This window comes from Grus americana, chromosome 2 (assembly GCF_028858705.1).
Source record: "Grus americana isolate bGruAme1 chromosome 2, bGruAme1.mat, whole genome shotgun sequence".
NCBI lineage: Eukaryota > Metazoa > Chordata > Aves > Gruiformes > Gruidae > Grus > Grus americana.
This window is the reverse complement of record NC_072853.1, coordinates 108,227,186-108,247,357: the sequence shown is the minus strand read 5'-3', so window position 1 is coordinate 108,247,357 and position 20,172 is coordinate 108,227,186. Positions and strand designations below refer to the sequence as shown.

The following is a 20,172-nucleotide window of genomic DNA, read 5'->3' as shown; positions in this document are numbered from 1 at the left end:
GAGGGTAGATTTAGATTAGATATTAGGAAGAAATTCTTCCCTGTGAGGGTGGTGAGGCACTGGAACAGGTTGCCCAGAGAGGTTGTGGATGCCCCCTCCCTGGAAGTGTTCAAGGCCAGGTTGGATGGGGCTTTGAGCAACCTGGTCTAGTGCAGGGTGTCCCTGCCCGCAGCAGGGGTGTTGGAACTCGATGATTTTTGAGGTCCCTTCCAACCCAAACCATTCTATGACTCTTGAATAAACAATGTAATTTTGATGTGATGTTCTTCCAGAAACTCTGGAAAAACTAGTGTTATCTCCTTTTCTTCCCCTTTTGATTGTTCTGGTTTTGGAGTCAGAAGGTTCACTGCTGTAGTTTGGTCTAGCAGGTACAAGTCATTGCTTGACATCAATACTAAGAATAAAGGATCAAATACATTGTAGTTATGCACTAGATTTGAGTATCAGTTCAATACCTTTGACGTGTTTTTCTTTCAATCAGAAGTACATAAAGGTGATCTAAAATGGTCCTTGTCTTTGGATTTCATGAGATTTGCTCTAGCTAATGTTGCTCTATGTCTCAAACTTGGTGTTACCGTGAAGGAGAAATGGAAACTTCTTATTCGCACTTTAGATGGTGAGGATCATGATGATCGAAAGCTTTTGCAATGTGGGCAGCTTCTCACTCTGCTCTGATAATGTACTGGTCTTCTGAAGACATGCACATGCTTCTCCCATTTTCATGGAGATACTGGTGGTTTTGCTACTGAGACCTAGATGTATTTAATATATGAGGTAGACAAAAGTTATTTTTTTAAGTTTAAAGCAGGGAGGTACAAGAATTTGTGTTATTAGGAATGCAATTGCAGCCATAGCTGAACTCAGAAACTTCTTGATTGTGTTTCTGATTTGCATCTGATGTAACTTTTTGTTGCTCTGTGTGTCTAAGGTTGGACAATATCTTAATGTGGATTAGAGTTCAGAAGTAACACTGCTGGTGTGACCTTAGTTCACCCTGTTTTGCTCTGTAATTTAAGCTTAATTTCATATGTAAATTTGCAAACACCTCTAGTCTCACAGCAGTGGAGACTGTCATCTGGAAGTTTTATGTAAAGTTTGGAGGACTGAATTGAGGGGGAAAAAGAGGGTTATAGGAAATAGTTCTTGTTTTGTTAGCTGCTTTCCATCTTGCTTTTCAATGTCATGGGCAAATATTCTTCTTGCTTCTGGGTAGCCAAAGAAGAAACTTTTCACTGCACAATTAAAAACACTTCTAAAAATTTCTGCATTTTCTTAAGAAAACAGACTGTTCTCTTACTGTGCTTTTTTCAGAGATAACTTTGGAAAAGTTTTGTTATCTCTGAAAGTGTGCCTTTGCTAGAGTGCCATCACTAATAGGAGTAGTATAAAATCAAAATGTATATGCTTAAGTAATTAAATTGATTATGTTAGCTTCTAATGCAGACTTAGCATTAAAACTTAATGGTGCAAGCTAAATCAAGAAGAAGCAGGATTTAAGTGTGGCTGTTAGAGATGTGCATCAGTTTTAACTTTTACAAAATTAACTTAAACTGTTTCACTTCTGTACCAGGCATGTCTGTTGCAGTCATTAGAGGTCAAAACCGATTAAAAATTTGCTGAAAATGTTACTGAATTTATGCTGAACTCTTTGTGACGTAAAAATTCTTTGCTATGAGTTAGGGCTGTTACAGTTCAGTTTTCATAGTTGAACCAGAAAAATCATGTATGAATTCCTTTCTAGGCTTCGATGAGAAAGTTCTCATTCTTTTTCTCGCTGGCTGTGGAAGTGAGTAAGTGTGCCTTGTCAATATTTAGGCATCTAGAATGAAATATATAGGAGCTATACTATTAATTGCTAACTGTTTGCAGCATTATACCATAGTAGGAATCTAGATCGCTAGCAGATATATCTGTGCAGTTAATGTAGATCTGATTTTTTAAAAAAAAAAAGGGGGGAGGGGCAGTTTTTGCAGGGTAGCAATTTTGTCACACACAGGAAATAAGTGCAAGTAACTGCAACACTCCTTGATTTGTAGACTGTTTTTTCCTATATGGTAGTTTCAATCCTCGCTGCTTCTGAGTGAAACATTAGCGTGAAGGTAGATATAGGAGGAAGCTCTTCAGTACTTACACCATGCTCTTGTGGTATATTTGAACATCTGAAAATGTCAGACTGTTTGCAAGACGAATTGGTGTGACCGTAGTCTTTATTTATAAATTGAAGTGGCAAACTGCACTTCCTTGATCAGTTGAGCTCTTGCAAAAGTAACAAGATGGAAGGTGCTGTAAAATTAGCAAGCCGTTGGAAAAGATTCCAACCAGAATTGTTTTACGCTCGTTAACGTCTGTACTTTTTAAAGTTACTGATTAGAATAGCCACCTTCCAAGATTATGGGAAAACTTTGTGCGGAAACATTATTACAGGTGAAAATTCCTGTTTGTGTCTAACAGGTCAGTATGAGAGCATATGTTGTGGTGCACTATGTGCTGTTGCAACGGAGGGGGATTTGTGTCCAGGTTCAGAGACTTGCCCTGTGGGTTCTGGTGGAGATCAGGCTGTGTCTGAAGTGAACTGTAAGACCATAGCAAGATTTTCTTGGTGGAGATCCATAGGATCATAGTGTTTTAGCTTAATAAGTTGGTTTTAGTTAAAGTTTTGAAGGCTGGTAAGAGCTTTTAGGAAAGCAGTTATGTGTAGGAATTGTCCTCGCAGGATCATTAGGGTCTCTAAACTCGCTCGAGATATTTCCAGAGTCTTTTGTGTTTGTTCTATCTAAATTGTGTTCGATATGGCTCCCCACTGCTGCCTCTTCTTTTTTTTTTTTTTTTTTTTGTTTGTTTCTAAGAAAAACAAGGTGTATTGTTTTATCTTCTGCTTGGCATGTTTGGTATCTAGCATCATGTTTTCATGGCTTGTCCTCCATGATTTTACTTTCTGCATCTTCCTGGCTGATTCAAGAAATCCATCTTCATGTGCGCTGTCCTTCAAGGCTTATGTGTATTTGGTTTTAGTTGTTGGATTTTTTTTTTTTAAATGCAGGTTGTATCTATATATCATTTAAGCCGGAGAGAGAGTGGGAATACTCAAGGCCTTTTACTTTATGTAAACCTTTCTTCCTTTTCTTTAGTGTGCTTGTATCTTGACTTGATTCTCTCTGCACACAGTGTTGCTCTTTTCCTAGTCTGCAGTCTTCCTTATTCCAAGATGTAAGAACTGAGCGTAATCAGTGTTTTAACAAGCTATGAAGCTTATCACTGCAGGCTGTATTAAAAAAGTAGGGTCTGCATCCTGTTTGTAGCACAGGAAAACCTGAGACCTCAGTTTAGAAAGGATGTGTTCAGTTTAAGAACTGTTTAATCTAAAAACTTTTTACATAAGGATTACTTGAACTGCGAAAAAGTGAACTCTCTTACAGATGGCCAAACAACACCTGAAAGGTTTTACCTGTATAGTAGTGTTAAGGATATAGTTCCTCATATTATTTGTAAAGTTGATGTTGGTGCAGTAAGACTACCATGAAACTTTTCTTGTTGGCAGGATTGTTAATATTGACCAAAGTTTACTTCAGCTGCTAGTGCAGAAGGGAGAATTTGCTTCTATAGATACATCAGCAAACCTTGTCTAGTCTAGACCTAGCCTCTGATGATTAAGTAGCACGTATATGGGTGGGTTTTTTTGTTTTGTATTAGCTATTACATTACTGTAGGGGAGATCTCTGTCACAGGTTGCAGGAACTGTTTGCTCAAGGAAGACAAAGGTGAAGCTCAAATCAAGAAGTAAAAGAAGAATGTTAAAGAACTAATAAAAGAATAGACAGAAGTGAAAAAGCGGCACACTCAAAGTTGATTGGTGCTCTTCTGAGAAATAGTCATTTATGTTTTGGAAAAAGCCTTGTAACCAGGGATCCAAATTAAATGCATGTCAGTTAAAAAGGCTTTTAGTGAATGTGATCATGCATAATTTAAGTAAATAAGAAAGGTGTAAAAATACAATTCCAAATTACTTCCATTTATTCTGTTTAAATTTGAAAGTAAAGGTGAATTTAAGTGTCTTTCTAGCTGTGAAGAACACATCCAGGTGCTTTTTAAATTTTTTCAGCTGGCAACTGTGTCACTGGCACATGAAGTAATAATGTAGGGTGTATTCCTTCTAGGGCTTTGGATGTCATTGATCAGAGCTGTAACACATAGAGGAGAGGGTGTGGGAAGAGCACTAAAGCCCTGAATGGAGACGTTGTCAGGAAGGTAAATTAATAACTGCTCAAACTTTACACCAAAATTACACAACTTGGTATTAAACTACTGGCAAATTGAGCCTACCTGCTTCTACTCTAAACTACTATTTATTTTTTTTAAATGCTGTGCAGAATGCTTTTACCACCTGAAGACAACTTTTGGAAGGGAAGAGTATGTGCATGTATACATCTGTCTTTTTCTCATAATGAGATGAACTGCATTTAAGTCTCTTGAAAATAAGATGAGCAAAAGCTTTTCACATGACATATAACTCAGCATTTTGTAATGATACAGAGGAACTGAACATTGTCATTTGCATAATTTCTCTTAAATATCTTAGAATCTTTTCTCCCTTTTCCATATCATTATTTCTCTTCTGTTACTGATATGGTTCCAGGAATAACCATTTTTACAGTAGTTGTTTCATTTTGGTGGCGCATAGTGGAAATGTCTGCTATAGACAGATTCTCCAGATTTTGATCAATTGCACATTTGTAGCATGTGTAGTGCTAAGGACATTAGGCTTGTTCCTAGTCTTGCTTTAAGGATTGGGTCACTTCACATGCATAAACTGTCTGCCTAGTTTCTAGTCTGCACATTTAGCGACTGAAAATACTTCCGGACAGAAATGTCTGTGCTAAAAAATGTTGCATGCAGGACCATGGCTCAATTAAGCTATGTTACATTATAGTTTTGAGCTCATAATGGTAATCTCAGCAGAAGTTAAGTAAGTACAAAATAATTATTTTGGAGGTACATGGTTGTAAAAAGTGTCTTTGAAATCATAAATTGTGAGTGCAAGTGATTAAAGGGACAAAATAGAATTATTTCTCATGTCTCTCTTCCATCAAACATAAATTGGTGCTAGAATGGAGGTTGCATCATTTAGAATTCAAGAGAAGTTTTTTAACCTGGAAAAAAAATTTCCAAGAAATAGCTTCTAAATTGTAAAGGCAAAGAAGTAAAATGTGAAAGCAAAGAGAATTTTTAAGTGTCTCCCCACCCCACCCTAATGCTTATATGCAATTAATCCTTGTAGATTGTATATTACAGGCTAACTAGCAGTGGAGGCAGGTATATTGTTCTGTTGCACAGAATTCTGTTGAATTTCTGGATCAGACTTGCTTAAATACAGCAACAGGAGAGCAGGATAAAGTCAGTTAAAGGAGTCAAGCTGGAAAAATGGGGAGGAAAGAATTTGGCAAGACGAATTTCATCTTGCATTTTTAAGTGTGTGGCTATATTAATCTTACTCCTTATCTTTTGAAGCCAAAGATTAAATGTTTATTATACTTTATCCTTTCAGCACAGAGGGCTGATACTTGGCTTGTAGTGGCCACTTAAGTCAAAATGATCACTGCACCAATTTTTACAAATTTTTGCCGCCAGTGTCCAAATGATCTTGTACTGTATTTTTGTTACTGGGAAACCTGTGTTCAGTTTTAGAAAATGGAGTTGAGGCAGAGGTGAAATTCTGATTTTTAATACATACTTGTGAACTTTGGAAACCTCCTAACACTAGAGGTCTTTGAACTTATTTATAATAGCATTCAATCCACCATAGCTTATTAGTGAAACTTGCTTCTCTTTCCTCATGTGTTTGGTTTTAGTATGATTAAATCTGGTCACCTTAACTCACGCTATCAGGCGAGTGACAAGAATGTTCTCATGTTTGAAATTACACAAGGGATAAAATACTTAGAAATTACCTAAGTCTAGATCTTGTGCCTCTTTACTATGTCTTTAAAAAAAATGCCATCTGGGCTCTTGGGTCAGTTGGAAAACCTTGCTCTGGACCTGTAAGTTCTTACTGGGCCAAGAAGCTGACAGCTTCAAATTCTCTCTGTAGTTACTTATATTGCTATCTTGAAATCTGTAGTTTAGAAATAGTTGTTGTGGGAGAACAATGGATCATGCATAGGCCTTGGAGCTGTGAAGCTGAAACTTATGTTGTATTAGGACATAAAAATGAAGTAATTGCTCCAGGAGATGGCTTGAGGTGCTGTAAATCTGGTGGGTTTTATTATGTTTTTTAGATAAAAGTAGGGTTAACTTTCAGATTTTCTTGTAGGCCTCATTCAGTGTACACGTCGTTTTCCTCAGATGGGATATCTAAAGAAATACCATTTATTATTAGACAATCAGTAAAAACAAAAATGCTGTTTTCCAATGCAGTGTGTTTTCTTCCATATGAGGTGTGTCATGTTGTGTCCCCCCCAGTAATGAAAAGGAGGGAAGAGCATTTCCTTCTGTCCTTCAAGGCTGTTTTTCTAAAGTTTTGGCAGAAATATTACCTCCGTTTGACAGTTGGCATGGGCAGAAATGACGGGTTTGTTTGACAGTGTTTTAATTGCAGTGCTTGAATGCAGGATTGAAAGATAGGATGACGTTGAACACACTCATACTGCTGCATCAAATTGTGTATATATGCAGCTGGAAACTGCGGGGGTAATTTTTTTTTTTTTCTCATGTAAATATTGCTGGTCCTGAAGATATAATGAAGTCTGGGTTCTCTGGTCCAGAGCTACAGAGTGGATGTTTGCAACTCAGGCAGGTGGTCCTCTCCATGAAGTGGGTCACCAGCAAGTTTGATTTGTTCTGGCAAGAAAGCACAGCGACGGTCAGTTCAAGACTGACTTGTGCATAGTCTTACCAACAGCACTTCAGAAGGTGAGAGACCTCACTGATGTAAAGGTTATGACTTAATGTTGAGGTTTTAATTCACCTGTAGCAATTCATGGTTCTTCAGAGGGCACCTTGCTCTTGGCAGTTGTGTACAGCTCAGGCACTGAGAAATGGTAGACTTCTAAACTCCCTTTTCTCCTTCTTCATAAGTTTAGCAATTGGGACCTTGGGTAAAGAGATGCAGTGTAATTACTGTGGACCAGATTTGACCTTCCAGAATTGTTTGCCTGGGAGAGGTTTTCTAAGTGTGTAAATCACAAAAATAATTTTGAAAACTACACTTACACTTTTAACATGAAATAGAATTTAATATTTTTCACTGATTGGTTGTGTATAACAGCTGTGCTGAGTAACAAAGCCTTGTTTTACCCCTCCTCTCTCTATACGTGTAACACCATAGCTTAATTTAACCACGAAGCAAAAATGTTTGCTTTCATAAATACGCTTTTGCAGTTAAAGTATTCTTATGGAGTGAAACTTTACTCTTGTTAAGGTAATATATTAATAGTTACCTTTCTGCTTTTCTGTACATGAATAAATCTGCAAAACAATTATTAGTAGTTTATAGCATCATTCATCTATTGCTTTATTTCCCAACTATGTTAACTAGTAACTAACTGGAAGCAGTAAATGATTTGAGTCTAAGAAGTTAGTGATGTGATGCTGTCATTCTGTATTGGTGTCTAATTGCGAAATTTGAATTGGAACCCAGCCAAAGGATAGTGAGGTAATGTCAAATGCAGTGGAATTTATTGCTTCAAAAGAAAAGATGTTTCTACATAGTGGGCTGCATGAGAAAATAAAAATCAAAATTAAGTTCTTTCTCGTGGCATTGTTTTTAATGGCTACATCGTGACTTAAAGAGGGTTACCTTAGATGGAGAGGAGGGAAAAATTAGTACAGTGTGAATGAGGAACACCTTGAGTTTAAAAGATACTGGGAAAAGGTAGTATTTGTAGATGCACCAGGGTACATAAAAACTATGAGATGCTTAATTAGAGAAGGAAGTTTCCATTGTCATAGTGGGAGAAACTCCACATCTGCTGAGCAGCGGGTGACCACAGGCTTGCAACGGAAGGGTGGCTGCATCTTACTGGCACCTGGAGAGATGACTAAGAGCCCTGGCTGTTGCTCCTCTCTGCAGGCTGCCTGGGAAGGGTTATGCTTTCTGCTAGCTAGCAAGGGGTTGGCCTTTTGTTAGGAACTTTTATACAGCAGTGAAGTATTTTGTATTAGTTATGCCAAAACATTTTTATTAAAGTGCACTGTAATTTTAGGCTGCTTGCTTTTTGCAGATGAATAAGAGAATAATGGTCAATTACTTTTTATACATACTGCAGTCACAGTACAGTTGTAGATTTGTAACCGTGTCTTCTCTTGTTTCTGTGGAGAGTTCAAGTAGTACCCAATTTAAGGCACCAAAAGTTTCTTCTCTCCTGGATTGCAGATAGCAAATTAATTTTCTTGCTTTATATTGCAATGCTGACTTAGGATCATAGTCCAAGATCGTGGGTGTGTAACGTGTACAGAGTGTTTCCCACAGTAGAGGCGAATGGCCACTCATGGACCTTTGTTCTTTCTTGCTTTCATTGCTCAGTTGTGAAAGTCCATCATTGTTAGTACTGCAGCAGGTTCGATTTCCAGAAATTAAAGAAGTACAAACAAGGTATGATCTGTATTACATTTCAGCATGATAATGCATTATTCCCATGTGTCTTTACTAATGTTTGCTGTAATTATAGAAACAGAATGGCAAGGTTGAATTTTGAGTGTATGTTTTATAATATATATATAGATTGAATTCTTGTTTTTCCACCTAATCTTCTAAGTAATTGTTGCTCATGTACAAAGAAAAATTAGCTACAGAAGCAGTTTATGCCTCATTTAAATGAGACAGTACTTGTTGCTCAGATTGACATAATGAAAATACTTATCAGTGTTTTTTACTTAGAGATTCAGATTTAAATGCGTATGGGTCATGGATGGTAGAGGACTATGAGGAATGGTAACTTTTGTGTTACTGCAATAAGACAGTCATTGACTAAAAAAGACCCAAAGAAATGTCTTCATCTTACCTGGTCTTTCTAGGGTCAAGGAGAAAACGCGGAAGAGAAGCCCTAGAAATAATTGGGCGGGGGTCAGGGAGGGTATAACAGAATACTTAATCTTTAAAACAGTGTGAAACCTGGAGTAGAACATGCGATAGCCTAGAAGTGGCTGTGACAAAGCACCTATGACATACTGTACATCCTGAAGGAATATCTTTTTTTTCCACTGCTCAAAGGTTGAAACCAAATTATAGAATTTATCAGGTCTCGGCCTATGCTATCCTTGAAATTATGGAAGGATTCATATGAGCCTTGGCCATCAGGCTCCATTACAAGACAGGTTTATCGTAAAGCTGTATTCTTGTCTATAGAAGCATGACAAAAAGTTACCATGTTTCACTGAGTTTTGAGTGTTTCAGTGGATGGGCTATAAGGTACAGAATCACAGAATAGTTTGGATTGGAAGGGACCTTAAAGATCACCTAGTTCCAACCCCCCTGCGATGGGCAGGAACATCTTTCACTAGACCAGATTGCCCAAAGCCCTTCGAACCTGGCCTTGAACACTTCCAGGGAGGGGGCATCCACAGCTTCTCCGGGCAACCTGTTCCAGTGCCTCACCACTCTCATTGTAAAAAATTTCTTCTTCTATCCAGTTTAAATCTACCCTCTTTCAGTTTAAAACCATTGACCCTGGTCTTGTTGCTACAGTCCCTGGTAAAAAGTCTCTCACCATCTTTCTTATAAGCCCCATTTATATATTGAAAGACTGCAGTTGGTCCTGACTTACTACAACTCTGTAATTTGTGGGTTAATTTTTAAAATCGTGTTGCCTCCTTTGTCATTTTTGGGTATCTTCTTAATTTTGTTGCTGTGGTGGACAAGACATGTTAAAATTGCAAAATATTTTTAAGGACTTGTGTACAAATGGATCTTTTCTGCTTGATATTCTCAGTAATCCTTTCCAGGTGACTGTTTTCCTACTCTGTCATTTCATGAAGATGATGAATTGATAACCATCTTTTCACTACCTCCCAAACTTTGTGCACTTAAGCACTTAGGGGAATAGTGCATTTTCTTAGTTTCTTATTCCTTCATTCACAATTCACGCAATCTTTATTTTGTGCATTCTTATTAGTCGTTCTTTTTCTCACTGTTATTGGCTGCATATTCTCTTGCTGGTAAGGTGATGTTGAAGGAAGTGGTGTTCATTTACTTAGCAAAGAAATTAATGTAAGCATGCATTCACCAGATAGAAAAATTTTCTGCTCCCAAAATACCTTGGATTTTTAGGTTACCTGTAATAGAATCTCAAGTCTGGAAGAGTTATTAATAACCAAAGAAAAATAGTTATTTTTAGTATCTTCTGGTTAATCTTAGATATCCATCAGGATGCTTGTTAAACAACACAGAACTCTCAGTTGTTTGGAGATACTGGAGTTTTACTATTGTATAGGAAGGAAAGACATCTTAGTAGGATAGTATTTGCTGCTTGGAAAGATTTTTATTCTTACGTTTTCTTATTAGGGTTTTGTTGTCAGCAGCACTGACCTAAGTACCTACAAGCCTTGGACAGATCTGGGCACTAACAGTCACATTTTGTAGTGGATTGCTGAATTGCAAAATTAGTTTCCTTTGTTTTAGTATTTCAGATCTCATCATGGATTTCTCATCTGTAAATGAAAATGTTTCAATGAAATGATTAATTTTGTATCTTTTTCTCTAGTGTGAATGAATTTGGACTGTCATATAACATGTATATTTTCTTCTCCTCTTGCAGATTATCTTCCTGGGAAACATCACTCTCTGTATGTAAAGAATATCTCACTGAATTGCTGCAACTGAGTTTAGAATGTTACTTGACTTGTGATTCTGATGGAGGAATAACCAGATCTCAGGCTGCTGCACTGGAAGACTTTACAGGAAATACAAAATGTCATCGAATAGGAGTCAGAACCCACATGGACTTAAACAGATTGGTCTTGACCAGATATGGGATGACCTAAGAGCTGGAATTCAACAGGTTTACACCAGACAAAGTATGGCAAAATCCAGATACATGGAACTCTACACGTATCCTAATGCCTAAGCTAGTTAGTACTTTCACTGTTAGTAGATTAGAGATAGGTTTTTACTTTTCTGAACTCAAAATTCCTTCATAACTATTTGACTTAGTGGCTTTTAAGAATATATTTTTATTTTGAAGATTAGCCTTTTCTATTTAATGTTACTGGCAAATAAGCAGGAACATTCTGTTGTCTGGAAAACTATCTTCATAATTATGGCTACCTCTGAATTTCAGGTTTGGTTATTATTATCTTGGACAGAGCAGATGTTTCAAGTGATTTTATTAATAGGTCTAATTTTGAGTCCACAATACTCCAAAAGAAGATAGACATTTTTTTTCCTTTATATGTTAGTCTCTGGCATTATGCTGCAGGTCTTATTGATAATAATGACTGGTTACCTGGAAATTTTTTCTCTTGTTAACCTCAGAGTAGTACTTTACTCTTGAGTTGGTTTTATAATTTTCCAGCTGGAGTGCGAATGTGCCCAGTAGATTTCTCTTGAATTCCTAGTTTGCATCAGAGAGCTATTGAAACTCTCCAGCATCTTCCCATTCTGGGAGTTGTTGTAAGATGCTAAAAGGGTGTTGTGTTCGTCCTTGTACATGTGTGCTGAAGTACTATTTGGAAGACTGTAGGAAACTTGTTTCTGTCAGGCAGTGTGTAAGGATCTTTTATAACTAATTTGAAGGTGTGATGTGCCTCTTGCTGTGTTTATAGCTTCAGTGTTTGACTTCAGGACTTTGTTTGGAAAGTGAGAAATCCTTTTTTTATGTTCCACCTATAAAGTGGCATGTAAATGGATTTGATGAGGAACCATCTCTGTTTTGCATCTGTTGTTCTGTGGTCTCTTTTGTAACCTTGTATTGCTCAGTAGAGTATAGCACTGCTTAAGAAGGTGGTAATACAGCAAAGTATGTAGACATGATAGAAGAAATGATGATTGAATACATTTCCTATCTTTAAGTAGTTCTGCTATTTTTCTTTATCGATTTTTAGAAGTTTTTTTTAATAAAGGTGGTTGTTCTGATACATAAATTTACATCTAAAGCTGTTGGCACTGATTTGGAATTGCATATCAAATTTTAGTCTGTGTTAATTATTTTGAAAGGATGGAGCTTTTATAGAAGAAAGAGAAGCTTGAAAGCTATAAAACAATTAATTCTGTAGTTCTGTGGACTTTCTAAGGAGATTGAAAAGTTTGTTTTCTGTACAGGTAATCTCAGAGTCGATGTGTAATCTTATCTGTACCTGCAGAATCCGTGCTCCTGAGGAGCGTGGGAAAAACCCTGAGCAGATAAAGAAGTATCCTATCTGCTTCTAGGATACTTCTTTAATAGTGATGAGAAGATGAAATAGCATTTGGTTTAGGGCAGCAGTTTTCCTAAGACCTAAAATGACAGATTTCCTGCAGCACCGGGTTCAGCATTGCTCTTGACTGAATGAAACCAGTCTGAAAAAGTTGAATGTCAGATAGAAATGTAGTAGATGTTAGTAGAACCTCTGAGAGTTTTTTCTTCTGAGCGCCTTTAATATATTCCTGTTTGTGAGTTCTATCAAAGCAGGGCAGCTGAAGACTAAATACTACTTATAATGGTAATTAAAACACTTGCTTTTTTTAATCTTGTTCTGATGTTCTCAAATATTCTTGGGATGAAGTTATAAAAGGGATATGTTGTTTATTAACTAGTCATGTCCCTCTTGTTGCTGCTTCAAGTTGTTGGGTCCAAAACTAAGGACGATTTTTGTTACTTTCATAAGTTAATTCATTTAGTGGCTAATTTTGGTGGTTGACTTTCATTTGGGGTTAACTTTTAATAGGCTGATAACTCAGTTGACATTGGTTAGGTGAAGTGTTTTTAATCTACTATGAAGATAACAATGCACTTTGCATCCTATACCAAGTGCACATCTTCAAAAATTGTGCTTAAAAGATTACTCCCCTTTCAGATGCAGTATCTGTAGCACATTTGCTCAGTCTTTGCATACAGTAAGTCTAGTAGATTGAGGGACTTTTATTTCAGGAGGCTCAGCCTATTGAACAGCTTGGTTTGGAAAGCAAAACAGATGCAGATGAGTTTCAGCTGCAGCTGTAGTTGGTCTGAAGATCAGCCCTACTTAAAAGGTTGCTGGATGCGACAGCAGTTTGGAAATCTTGTGCAGTGGACACTTTAGTCATTTCCTCATCCTCTTTTGTCCTTCCCCATCCCCCCACTCCCCTCCCCTTTTTTTTTTGTGTCAGAGTATTGCTCCTGAAGTGGATTCTTATTTTATAAGAGGAGGAGGAGAACCATGCATACAAGCAAAACTGCCTTTATCTGGTATTGAATTTTCAGTCAGAATTGATTGGAGATATGGAAGCTTTTGTTTTGCCTTATTCAAGTTAATCTGGGAAAGAATTGGAAGAGTTCCGCAGTTCAGATGGTATGGACCTCCATCCTACTTCCACTCATTTTCTTTGTTCAGAGTGTCTCTTTTTGTGAGACACTAGATTCAGTCTCTGAGTACAGGCCAGAGCTTGTATTTGAGGTGGGTTTTTTTCCTTCATTCTGAGTATATTGAAGAGATGAACCAAGAAAGCTTGTTTCTGAATGGTGGATCTTAAGATCCTCATCCCTACTTTTTCAAATTTAGAATACTTTTTGTATTATTATTATTGTATTTTTTGTCAGATCAGATGATCACCAGATTTTTTCAGTACTGTATATGCTTTCGTGATTCCTTGGGCCGTACCAGTTATGCCAAAGCACCTAACTAGAAGAGCAGTTCTTTCTATAAGTCATGGTATTTTTATTTACCACTCCTTACATGATTATGAAGATCATTGTACTAATGTACTTTAATTACTTTCAGAGGTATTTTCTTTGTGTTTCCTGTTGAGAACTTACAACTTCCATAGAGAAACAGTTCCTTTAGAATGGTGCTTGCTGTGGAAGACAAGACTAGTCTTTTGTTGTGTGGTTTTTAGGGGGTTTTTTTTGTTGGTGGTTTCTGGGTTCTGGTTTTTTTCCCCCCAAGTGTGAGATTCTTGTAAGTGAAATCCTTTCTGGATGCTTTTCTGTCCCTTACTCAGATAATTAAGTTATTTCTAGTACTGAAGAACCTAATGGCTCCTGCAGTAGTAACTAACATCTTGTGACAGGCTGTATTGCAAGCTAATGTAGAATTACATGCCAAGCATTGACTTAATGCAGAAAAGTGGCCAATAAGATTAACTAGATTCCTAGGAATGGTAGACCTACCCACATTACTAATGTTGTGAGGGAAGAGCCTTATTACCATATTTTTCCTTTATTGGCAATTAGTTTGGAGGCTGTTAGCAACAGGACTAGTTTGTAAAAGTCAATGTTAGAGCAGTGATGAAGTGACTCAGGAGTCACTCCTGGAACTTGGGAGGACAACAGCAAGTTTTGGTACACTGCACCTTAGAGGGTGTTTCACTGAGAAGTAATTCTACTTTATGCAAACGGAAAAAGTTCAAGCTGCTGTTCTGCAACAACAAAAAAGGAATTCAGTTTGCTGCCATTAGTCAAGGAGTAATGAAATCGTAGTATCAATGTATACAGAATATCTCTCTGTGGCATTTAGTGTATTTGGAGGAAACTGCCAGTCTGTCCGAGAGAGAACTGTGCTTATGTGTAGCAAGTTGCGAGCTTCTGTTTTGAATTGTTGATGGAAGACCTATTACTTTGTTTACTAGAATTATTCTTACTCAACTTGGTCATATTTATATTGCTGTTAAGTCACTTGTCTTTATCACCACCTCTTCTTAAAGACCATTTGGCAAAGATAAAATATTCATACATCTTGTGCTAGTTTGGGGGGGGTTTTTTTGGCAGAAGGTGATGCCCATTTTTTAAACTAATCATATGGTGAGTCTGCAATTCCTTTTTTTCAGGCTTCATGATGTGAGAGGGTGAATGGGCATATACATGCATTTGGATTTAAACTCTGCAGTAGGGAGAATGAAAGGATTTTGTTACTCTTCTTGTTTTATGTATCTTAAGCATGTTCTCAGACCAAGTATTAAGACTGTCAGAAAACTTTCCTGCAGTATATTAAACTAGCATAATTTTTCTCAATGGCTTACACAAAAAGCTGAATAACTTTGAGATTCTTATTTTCTTCCTCCAAGCACACATCAGCTTCTCAATTTCTAGATATGATTGGTGTATGGAAAGCTTAGTGGTGGGCTTTTATTTCATATGTGTGTATTTCTTATTTGAAATGTCAAAATTACTTTTTTGGGCATAAACTCATGCTTTCGCTGTCTTGATTTATGAAACATAATCTGAGAAGCATCTTAAAGGAATTTTTTTAGACAGTGTAGTTATGCCCATAAGGAATAGAGGAACCTTTTTGTCCAGTTTTAATATTGAAAGAAAATTCAATTGAGAAAAAGACTGTTGAAAGATTCCAAGTACCATAAATTTATAATAAATAAAATTTTTATCTACATTAAGATATCTTAAACTCTTTTCATTTATAAGAGTACACAGTATTATGGAAGATGTGGTTGTTCTACTAAAAAGTGCATCTGCAATGTCCAGGTTGGCTTTCAAAATCTTTCTAATGTTGTGTATGTAAAAATCATATTGTTGATTTCAGTGGTTCCTAAAATACATTTGAACAGTTGTATTTGGCATAATTATCATGTAGGTCTTAAGTGAAACTTTGAAATAAAATGGCTGAATTTACTAGGACTTAAAGTTTGCTCAAGTCTTACCCCTGTAAATTGGATTTTATATATGTGTTTCTTAAATTTTTGTTCTATTATTAGCCACAGCAATTCTTTTCAAAAGTAATTGCTTTAAGTATTTTACAGTAGGGTTAGGTAAAGGTTCTGTCATGTTTCATTATTTTATGAAAAATCTTTTCCTTGTTTCTGAATTTGCTTATTGTGATTCAATTTTGTTAACTTATTTTAATAAAGTGGTAGTTACTGATTATCCATTCAACCAAAGGAAAGTAATTGTACATCACAAAAGGTTACTGTAATCTGTTTTATAAGGTGGGATTTTTTTCTCTCAGATATTAGCAAGTGGAAAAAGAAAAGATTGTATAAAACATTAAATAATTATTTACATTTAATAATAATGCTTACATTTGAAAAATACCAGATGACTCAGGATAAATACATTTAACATTTATTTTTTTTGCCTGTGGATAGATTCAGCAGCAGTGGTACATGTTGCCCAAGCAAACCATGAAGCCCTTCTCCGCATCCATTTGCCAAGGTCTTTTGTGGTTGCTTCTCTTGCAATCCTTGTCCTAGTGGCTTTCACTGGAATTCCTATATTTTAGTAGGATTTTAGATCAGCAGATATATATTAAAACTGTCAGAATCTTTTATGTTCTGATCACATCAGTCTGTTGTTACCAGGCAGCATGGTATGTTGGGGGTCTTTTTCGGGTGTTTTTTTGTTTGTTTTGTTTTTTTCCTGAACAGATTATTATGCTTTTTCTGTACAGAAAAGATACTGGGGTCTTAGGGCATGTACTTTTTAAACCTCAGAAACTTCCACTTTCTCTTGAGATTCTCCCACTCTAAGCTATCATTTCACTTTAATGTCAAATTGTTTAAGGTTGCTCTCAGTACATCCAAGCAGCCTCTGCTGTCTGGTAGTATTAATCCTGCTTATATTCAATATGATGTTTCATACTGTTTCTCATGTATCAGTGCTTGTGTGGAATGTGAAGGTAGAAGTCAATGTATGTATTTATGTGTTCAAAGGGTACATAATACACTTTTCCTTGTGTGGAAAGGCAGGTATGATTGCATGGGTTTGTGTATATTTATAAAAATTGCTGCTCCGGTTTGAAAGCAGTGCAGAATATGTTTGTATTAGTGCAATCAGTTCCTTCTTTTATGTTGTTCTCCACAATGATTGCTTGCTGTTCTACTTGCTTTTTATAGTAACCAAGAATATTCTGTACAAAACCAACTTCTGTTAATGCAAAGAACTTTAAACTTAAAAGCAACCTCAATTATGGTGGTTCTTATGCTTCCTGGCATAAAGACTGTATGGTTTGTGTATGCATTGGCTTTGAATATTTGTGTTTTTCTTGTAACTGAGTGTTTCTTTGTGATTCTTTTGAGTTTATGCCATGAAGAGGGAAACAAGAATTTATCTATTAGTCTTCAGATGGCTTTTGCTAGAAGTTTCTCAGATCTCGGACTTGCAGAAACTTGTCTGAGCTCAGTTATGCCTGGATTTTCATAGCAGCTGCACAGCTGATGCTGTAATAGCTCCTTCAGTCTCTGCCTCAGTCCTTCCCTGACTAAAATGGGGATGGTTTAATAGTGCAATGGTATCTGATCTAAAGGCTTACATATGTAATTGATCTCAGGATAAAGTGTATTAAAAAACAGATGGAGAATGTGTGGGGTTGGGGGCAGGGTCTTGATGTTTTTGTTTGTTTTCTTTGAACTGCTTTGTGGGGTATCTGTAACCCTTCCTTACTGGATGACAAACTGAAGGTACTTAAAATAGGCTCTTGCTGATATCTTCCTGAAAAGAATGAAGGTTTCTGGGTTAGTTTTTTGTTGTTGTTTTTACTGCTGCTCCTCGCAAAGCTGAAGTGGGTGTTTAAAGCACTTGTTCTGAATAGTGATTGAATTTTGGCAAACTCATCATTTCAAAAACTTGTGCAAAATTCCTTCATCTGTTTGACTTATGAAATGTTAAAGTCACATAGGCATGTCCACCTCTCTCAGCAGCTTTACTTATGCATGAGGTGGTTTTGTGATGTTCGTACAGCTAAATCTTCTGGACCCACAGGAGTTGAAATGGATTTAATTTTAAAGAAAATATTTAGCGTTGTTCTCTAGTAAATATAGTAAGCTATATTGCTTGTATTAGAAGTGGTTTTACAAGAATACAAAACTTCCATAATCTTTCCTAGCAGTTTTCCTATCGGTATTTTCAGTAACTTTCTATATGTTGTTCTTGTGCCTTTGGTGTAATCTAGGAAAATAGAAGTTTTTGACGGAAGTGGAACTAATCTCAATTTGTTTCTGCAGGCCAGCTATTGAGGTGACAGAGCACTCAGCATAGTTAATTACTGCTTTACATCTGTGAAATAGCAAATTTATGCCTAAAATTGATCTTTATAATAAAGAGACTAGAAGTTATGAGAGAGAAATTCTGGTTAGAGAGTTCAGCTTTTGTTGTTGTTGTTGCATGCTTCCTCCTTTTCAAAAGCTTTGTTGTTGTTTCTCTCTGCCCTATAGTTTTGTGCTAGATTGTGTTAATTCTGCTTCCCTTTCAGTTCCTTTTAGTTTTACGTATCTGTTCCTCAAACAGACTTATTCCAGTTATGTTAATTTTTCATAGCAAAATGGAAAAACTGTGGGGACCCAGCTGTACTGCTGAAAGGGGAATCAGTTATTACCTCAGCAGAACTGTTTTCTTTATAAAAAAATTAAAATTAGGGACTCATGCAAAAATGAGTAATTTGCACCCATCAGTGTAAAATCTGAGAGTTTTCACGTTGTGTGTTGAATTACAAAACTAATACTTGTCTCACATAATTTCTGTTTACACTTCTGGAGGAAAAAAATGCTGTATGGAGTATTTTGGTACTTTTCTGGGGCAGAGGGTAGATTAGAGGTGACCATGGTGCCTTCAACCTTCTGTTTTGATGGCATACTTGCTCAAAAAGTATGTGCACTACTACTGGAAGAGTCTGTTTCACTTCCTCTGTGCGGACACAGTAGTTCAGATCAGCTCAGCAAAGGATCTGGGAACAGGGACAATAGTTAATTGTAGCAGCAGTTGCTTCCCCAGTCCAAATCACTGGTTGCCTGCATGAGTTCCCATGCTACTGGAAAAGCAGGTGGCAAGTAAGCCCTCCAGGTGGGTTGTGTGTCAGGATCATTTCCTTCAGTGGAGGTGAATAAGGCCATAAATTCATTATGGTGTATCAGCATGGGATTTTTTTTTCCTTTGCACTGCCCAGCTTTAGAAACTGAGTCAAGGTTGTCAAAAGTAGTGTGAATTATATTGAAGACAAAGACTGTAAAATTAATTTGTCTTTGGCTGCTGCTTGTATCCCATTTTGAAGAGTTTCAGAGAATAATAAAATTCTGAAAAAGGTTATTTTTTTATCTTAAACTGCACAATGCTGAATCAATTTATAAACTTCTTGCAGTTTTATACCTCAAAATTTAATTTAGATAAGTAAATGTAATTTCTCCTTCACTGTAAGGAAAGTGTAGAAGTTAGAAGAGATTGATCTTGATCTGTTCTTCCTGTAGATGGTTTGTCTGTGTGCTGGGCCAAATCTGAAGTTCAGCAGCCAGAAGCTTGAGAAGCAATGCAGCTTCACCGTGGTGCATACTATTCTATTGATGAATTAACTTCTTGCTTGTTGTAGTATGCAAATTGCTATGTGGAATTGTGCAAACACCCACAGAAATGTTTCCTAATAGCTGTTTGGATATGTATATGGCTTCCAGTGTAGGAAGCAATTGAGGGGATTAGTTTACCTCCTGCAACCAAGAATTCTTCTCATAGTGTTCCCCTTGTGATTCTCAGATGGACTGTCAAGTACTTCGTTGTGAGAAGCAAGTCTGATTTTGTTTTGGATATGTCAGTCTTCCTGTCAGTAGTTGACGTTAGCAGATGGGGACACAGATTGTAAACAAAAAGTGTAAGAGAGCATTCTTTTATGTATAATATGTCAAAGAGTTATTTACACTTACAGACTGCCTTCTGCACGGGCAAACTAACTTCAGTTTGACTTGCATAGAATAACTAAATTAGAGCATTTCAAAAGTGCTGTCTTGGACGCTTTGGCTAGCAAGACACAAGCCAGAATAACAAATAAAGATGGGCATTACTGGTATATTTTTATTCCAACTCTGAGTTGATTACTGTTAGGCATAGACCAAAAGGTCTGTCTCTCTCAATGTCTACTTCACAAGGAATCCTGATTTTAATAATAAAATGTAGGGGGTTAGAAAAAGGCTTATGTCTTCTAACCTTGGTCTTTTATTTTTCTGAAGGCTGTTGTGATTTTTCTTTGAGAAGAACAGAGAGAGTATTTTCATCAGGCAGTATTCACAAAAATGGCAAGAATTACCCATCGTCTGGACAATCCTCGTATTTTTAGGCTTGTTCAAAGCCACTTGGG

General features: G+C 36.7%; 1 protein-coding gene across 2 annotated transcripts in view; it reads left to right on the top strand.

Moving 5' to 3' along the window:
- Positions 1 to 20,172, top strand: part of CUL1 (cullin 1) — a 55,165-nt gene that overhangs the window by 4,620 nt on the left and 30,373 nt on the right. For both annotated transcript variants that reach the window (XM_054817821.1, XM_054817822.1), the window contains exon 2: positions 10,749 to 11,041. In XM_054817821.1, coding sequence (XP_054673796.1) covers positions 10,902 to 11,041 — 140 coding nt within the window. In that variant the 5' untranslated portion in view covers positions 10,749 to 10,901. The remainder of the gene's footprint in view (positions 1 to 10,748; positions 11,042 to 20,172) is intronic.